Source organism: Gadus morhua, chromosome 13 (genome assembly GCF_902167405.1).
Source record: "Gadus morhua chromosome 13, gadMor3.0, whole genome shotgun sequence".
Classification (NCBI taxonomy): Eukaryota; Metazoa; Chordata; class Actinopteri; order Gadiformes; family Gadidae; genus Gadus; species Gadus morhua.
The window spans coordinates 9,410,603-9,417,717 of NC_044060.1; the positions used below are offsets into that span (position 1 = coordinate 9,410,603).

At 47.9% G+C, this 7,115-nt stretch overlaps 1 protein-coding gene across 1 annotated transcript; it reads left to right on the forward strand.

The window, feature by feature from the left end:
• The first annotated feature begins 920 nt into the window (after positions 1 to 920).
• LOC115556826 (N-myc proto-oncogene protein) lies at positions 921 to 4,759 on the forward strand. The gene is given in 8 exon segments (XM_075074222.1): positions 921 to 988; positions 990 to 1,066; positions 1,069 to 1,196; positions 1,199 to 1,410; positions 1,412 to 1,479; positions 2,289 to 2,451; positions 2,453 to 2,780; positions 2,782 to 4,759. Coding segments are annotated over 8 exon segments (1,179 nt in total). The 3' UTR covers positions 2,917 to 4,759.
• The last annotated feature ends 2,356 nt before the right edge of the window (positions 4,760 to 7,115 follow it).

The window sequence follows — 7,115 nt, forward strand, 5'->3', positions numbered from 1 at the left end:
CCGCTCCGACTCGACTGGCTCTGTTACTCGTAATGTCTAATGACATTTGAGTGATGTTTAGTTTGGTTTGATAGTAATGTATTTTTATTTAAACCACGACCACATCGGTCATGTAAGACATGTTATGTCATTTAATCAAGAGCACACTGCTCTCTGGGTTGCAACATGTGCGGTAACGCGTGGTCGACCGGTGTCCTGTTTGAACCGGCTATGCGTCGTTATTTGCCGTTAGAAAAAACGGTCGGGCGAGTATAGTTCGCCTGGCGTGAGACCCGGTGGATTCACGGCGTGGTCTCGGTCTTCACCCGAGGCTATTGCTTCAGCTTGGGGGTTAAAAGTCATCTTAATGTCGGTCGCTGTCGGGGGGTGGGGTGGTCATGGTGGACACACTGTAGTAGTCGCCTACTTGCGCTTGGTTGACGGATTATAGACCCTTAACCCGTTACCTCCCAGCCCGTACTGCATGGGTTCTGGCTTTCGCACCAGGGGTAGAGTGTGTGGGTTGAGAGGGGGAGGGAGGTGGTGTGTGGCGGAATGTCTGTGATGCTTGCCCGACCCTTAGGCAAAAAGATAAACTCTACACACACACACACACGCAACCCCTAACTCTCTAAAGAACGATGCTAATGTTGTGAAGAAAGGGTTAATGTCAGGGCGCAGGATATTTTGGGTGTTGATTTGCCGTTTGTCGGCAGCCCCCCCCCCCCCCCCCCATCGAGGTCAATGTATGTGAATCTTTTTTAAAAACGTTCACTTCTGCAACACGTGGGGCTGCCCTGCATCCCGGATCTGCTGTTCAATATTATTGCTGCTACTTTTGGCACAACTGACCGTCCGCGGTCCTGAACCAAGTCTGTGTTTATAACTGTGATTTTTAATTGATTATTATTATTTTTTTTTTCTAAGACTCCGGAGACGACATGTTGCGAGCTTCGCCCCAATCTCAGGACTGGCTCTACTCAGACCCGCTGCTCTTCGATGCGAGTTTTGTCAAGTTTAATGAAAGACCTCCAGTCGCTGCCCACCCCTCCGCCAGTCCCACCCGAACAAGACCGGGGCGGGCGCTCCTCAAGCCGCTGTCCAAGGAGGACCAGCTCAGCTACGTTTTCGACATTCTCCTTGAGGACCATGACAGGTCGCAGCTCGGATGTGAACTGCGATTCTTCGACAGCGACCAAGTGTGCGGAGAGAGGTCACCGTTCGGCCCGTTCCGGAGGAGGCGGAGGACGGGCTGTGGGGCTGCTTCGGGGCGCGACAAGGTTCTGGAGGAGAAGCTGGCGGTGTCGTGCTGGGGTCGAGTCCCCTGCTCTCGGACATAGGACACAAGCATTTTTTGAGGGAGATAGCTGGCTCCACGCTGGACTGCCAGGCGGTGTGGGCAGCCATGCCCCGCGGCACTAGACACGACCACAGCGAAATCAACGTCGGACTATGGTTCCGGCGGCGGAGAGATCTCCAACTACTCCTCCAGCGATTCTGGTGAGTTTGACTTTTTTTTTTCTTCCTTCTTTGTGCGATGGAGCAATTCTTTATGTACAGTTTTGATATGTAACATTTTTTTGGTAATTTTATGTCTAAAGAAGTGACTCATTCTTAATTGGGGAGATCAAAAGTGGGATTTTGAAAACCGAAATATGCGCCTGTCTGTGCGTGTGTGATTTGTATTGAGCGGAAGTTTTCCACTAGCTTAATGACGCATGCTCACGGCGGACTGCGCATGCGTTTCTGGCACACATGTTGGCATTCAACAGTGCGCAGGCGTACCAAAACCGACGCCGAAACTCATAATTTAAACATTAAAATCCTTTTTATAAAGCACGGCTTCAATATCCAGATATAAATTAACTATTTTTGTAAACAGTTTTTTGTAAATATTTTTAAAGCCTCTGTTGAGCCTGTACTGCAAGTTAAAATACACCTGTGTTAAGCCTGAATGGACGCCTATGGTTCCACGGCAGCGAGTACAGGGCAGTAGAAAAAAATCACATTTGGACTGAAATATAAATGCAATAAAGGGTCAAGATTAGGGTGAAGTAAGCCAACAGTTCCACAAAGCGCCAAAGAATATTCGGACTGGTCTTTACTTGTCTCCATATGCCCCTACATAGATAGAATTACCAAAGGTACCAGCAGTTTGTTTTCAGAGCAGTGCTTGTCAGCCTGTATGTAGTTTATTGGTGTCGACGGTTTGAAATGTCAGCAGCAACCGGACCCCTCCTCCCTTGAGGTAAACAAGCTTTCTATTACCTCACCACCCTAACCCGCCTCCCTCTGGTTTCCCCCCACAGAGGAGGAGATTGACGTGGTCACGGTGGTCAGGTATCCCTCTGGCTCCACCCCCCTGCCCTCATTGGCTGAGCTGCGGAAGGAGGAAGAGCAGCGAGCGCGCCAACGGCAGCACCACGACATCCACCTGCAGCACAACTACGCTGCGCCGCGCCCCGACTCCCCGCCCCCCTCCCTCCACCAAGCGGCGCCGAGGAGCAGACTCCTCCTCGCGGTAACACCACCCCTCCTCCCGCTCCTCTCCTCCTCCTCCTCCTCCTCTTCGCGGAGGCAAGCAGGAGCAGCTCCTCCCCCCGGAGGAGACAGAGGACGAGGAGGAGAGGCGAAGGACTCACAACGTGATGGAGCGCCAGCGCCGCAACGAGCTCAAGAACTGCTTCCTGCGTCTCCGCGACAACGTGCCCGAGCTGTCGCACAACGACAAGGCGTCCAAGGTGGTGATCCTGAAGAAGGCGCGCGACGGCATCCGCAGCCTGCAGAGCGAGGCCCAGAGGCTTGCAGGGCAGGCGGGACAAGCTGCGGGGCCACCAGGAGAGGCTGAAGGCCCGGCTGGCCGCAGCTCCGCAGCTAGGGGCCCGCCATGGGACGGTCGGCCCGCCATGGGACGGTCGGCCCACAGAGGATGAGTAGGAAGACATTTTAGTGACCGCCTGAAGGGCAGCACAGACTAACTCTAGGCGCACGCACACACGCATGCATCAGGACTCTATACATGCACCCTGCGATGGATCCCCTCCCCCCTGGCCCTGACTGGTGTGGGAGGTCAAGGAGGAAGGCCTCACCGGGGTTGTCAGGAGGGTCTTTGTTGGAGGTGAACGCACATTTGATAAATATATATTTTCTCTCTAGCTTGGATAAGGGCACATGGTGGACATCCAACTGCTGGTCAACTATATATAATAAAAAGTGGTAGCATAGAAAAGGTAACTTAAGTGACCCACTTATAAAAGGTTGACTTACGTTAGTTTAAAAGTGACTTGCATTTTAAGCCTTCCTATAGCAGGAGGAAGTTTCTGTGTTTGCTGTGCGTTCACCCCCTACTCTCAGGAGGGCTCTCAGCTGGAAAATGGTTTTAACCTTCTACTACTGGTACCAGACCTCAACCCCCCTCCCCAGACAGAACCCCTACGTTCTACTGTGTGTACAGAGTGTCCTACGCATGGTTCCTAAGGAACTCCAACAGGACTTTGAAAGGGTGAGGGGGAACAAAGCAGCCATCAACCTGATTCTCAAATATATTTGTCTATCAATATATGTGTGTGTGAGGGGGGGGGGGGGGATTTTCGCATCTTATAATCTCTGCTGGCCAACACCCTGGCATTTTCAAAAATAACCTGAGTGGAGCTTCCATTGTCTTGTAAGTGAAACCATCTGAAACATCAACATGGTTCATGGGATAACCCACAGAATTCTGGTTATCTGTAGATAACTCGGTCGTCTTTGGAGTCTGGAATACGATTCTAGTCTATAAAGTAGATCATGGTCACTACTGTAAAATAATAATTTGATGCTGTGTTTTACCAGAAACATTCCCTGATAGGACGCTGAGCTTCTGTGTGTTGAGCTTCTCTCACTCTCAAGCAATGGTTTCAAGGAGTTTTCAGAGAGTTCTTGAAGCTTAAGTAAAACTTGTTGCCTTAGAGTTTAACTATCCCGCAAAGAACGTTTCGTCTCGGCCCAACTGCTGCGTGTAATTATGGAATCACAAACTTCCTCTCAATTAGACGTGAATAAGAAATTTTTCCTGTCAACCAATACTGTCAATGTGGTCTGTGTCTAAATGCGAATTGTAAAGATTTGCAGTTGTGTGACTAGTTAAAAATCATCTTTTTTGTAATTCCATCGTTCATGTGAACGGAAGGCCTGCTAGGAGGAGGAGCTCTGCTGTTGCAAATGTTAGTTAGGTATACCTGTTCTGCCTTGAAGTTAACGTTTTGACGAATGGCCGTGTCCAATATGTTGTTTTACATATAAATGTGCTCTTTCATCATTGCCACTGTCAAGTTAAAAACTTCAACTCTCAGGAAATAGATTTTATTTTATACTCAATTGTTTGCCTTGTTTGCTGCACCTTGATGATTTACTGGTTGAAAAAGTGATCATACTTTTTACAACTTGGGTCAGATATTGCTTTTTAACTTTCTTTACGGTGACGCCGGATTTTCATATTTACAATACTGCTTCCAAACTGCCAAATATGAATTATTTCTATGACCATGGTTACCGTTAATAGCATGACAACCTACCTCCACTTCGCGCTGGGCTTTTGGAATTACAATATTGTTCTTTTTAATGTTTTTCAAAGCTTGAAATATCTGTACAGATTTCTTAAATGTAAATATTTTGTTATGTATCATAAATTATTTTAGTTCTTTTCTTTTAATTTGGTGGAAAACAAGGAGTTTGGGTACATGGACAGCACTTTGTTTTTCGATATATGGTTATAGATGAGATAATAAACCAATGGAACTAACCCCCCCGGCCTCCCTGGTTCATTCTGCAGACTAAGCAGGTTTCAAGTCTCACAATCATTTAAACACTTAAATATTGTTCTAGAGTATGTTCATGCACACTACCTCTTTGCTTTAGGAAATGCCCGAAACAAGACGTATCCAGGAAGACTGAAGGTAGGCTATGTTTACGTTATGGATATTAGGACATTTTGGAATCAAGAGAAGGAAGAGGGAGAGGATACAGTGGTCCCTGCCTGGTTTGTGTGTACAGGCTTTGTGGGTCAAGGTGAGAGCCTGGCTAGGTGGGGCTAACAGATAAAGTGGCTAAAGATAGCAACAGCCTTCATAAAACTCTTTCATCAGGCGGCCGCCAGATAAGCTCACCGAGCTAATTCACCCTGTGGAGCTCGGAGCACAGTGTTCTCAAATCCCGCGCACCTCTATTGCACACATTGTTAGCGGAGTTCTTGGAAAGATGTTGTCCCTCTTCCAAGAACCACAACACACACTCAAACACACGCTCTCTCTCTCACACACACGCAAACACACACACACTCTCTCAGTCACTCTCTCAACAACATACACACACGCCCATGCCCCTCTCAAACAACACACGCACACACACACACACACACACACACACACACACACACACACACTCTCTCACACATTCACATAGTCACACACACTCAGTCACTCTCTCACACACTAAGTTAATTGGTTGCCACATGAGGCAAAAACATTCAAGGGGCCAGCAGAAAAGTTTATAGTGAGGTATATATATCTATTTATTCTAGTTATATATACATACTATATATATATATATATATATATATCTGTCTTGATCCCTCATAATTATCACTCCTGACAACCAATTATCACCTTGGTTTGATCGAGGTGGTCCTGGCCCCCCCCTCCCGGCCCACCTTGGACCTCGCCCATCATAGAAAGAAAGAGGCATTGGAGCGGTCACTTCCCCGTGCCGGGGGTGGTGGGGCCCTGCAGATGAAAGAGACGGAGTGGAACAGAGGCTGTCAACTAAGTTAGCCAGGGGTCACCGCAAGTCACACACATACACACACACACACACACACACACACACACGCACACACACACACACACTTTGGTAAACTCACTTGGCTATGCACTTTCAAACGTGTGGCTGTGGTGCCATGTTAGTATCTGCACACATGCACACGCAAACACTCACACAAACCCCCCACACACACACACAGAAAGAAATTATGGACAAAGGACTTCTTAGAAGATTTCCTTATAACACACTGTGGAATGTCTTTTATATGTGTGTGTGTGTGTGTGTGTCAGGAGTAGTCGGGGGTCCCTGAAATGTCTTCCTACCCATCATCCCCTTGGGGCCCGACCGTCGCACAAGGGGCCCTGATGTCTGGTGTGTGATGGCTTAACATGGGAAGACGGTTCAGGTGGGAGGACAGCTGTAACCTGTACAGTCCGTTTAGACGTGCACTATAAACTGGTTAAGGCTGAGTGCCGGTCACCGCAGGGTGGCCGGTTTCGAATCCCAAACAGTAGTTGTAAAGTAGCTGTCCCAGCACCCCCCTACGCGAGCAAGGCACCTGAAACCCCCATTGTGCCGGTGTGCCCCCATGTGTGTGGACCTCTGAGAAGGTCCTCTGTGTGTGCATGTGCAAGTGTGTATTTGTTCACTGCCTCCCAGATGTGTCAAAAGCAGAGAAAGAATTTCCCCCAAAAAGGGACAATAAAGGATAACTTAAGGCTCTGCTGATTCTCCCACTAAGGCCTCAAGAATGCTACTTAGACACACCGAATTTTATCAGTATTGGTCATTTTACAATGTTTACCTAACAGTTTACTTTAGTTAACAATTAGGTTTTTGGGTCTCTGGTCTTTAGTATGCCTGTGTGTGTGTGTGTGTGTGTGTGTGTGTGTGTGTGTGTGTGTGTGTGTGTGTGTGTGTGTGTGTGAGTGTGTTTATGTGTGTGTGTGTGGTGTGTGTGTGTGTGTGTGGTGTGTGTGTGTGTGTTGCCTCTGTGTGTTTGTGTGTGTGTGTGTGTGTGTGTGTGTGTGTCGGTGTGTGTCGGTGTGTGCGTTCGTGTGTGGGTTGGTGTGCAGACAAGTGGGCAGGCCAGAGGTTTAAGGATAGGGTATATTGTGTGAGAGAAGTGGATCCTTAATGACCTTTGACCATTACGAGACTTAAGATCATTAGCCTGTGACCTTGTAACCCCCCGCTTCTTAAGTATACATTCAAATCTGCAACTTTTGTGTCTGTGAGTTTGTTCTATAGTATCAATGAAGGTCTGCGCCATGTTTTAGTTGAGGGTCGTCTAGGTTTAGTCTACTTTTATTTGTGAGTATATGTGTGTGTGTGTGTTT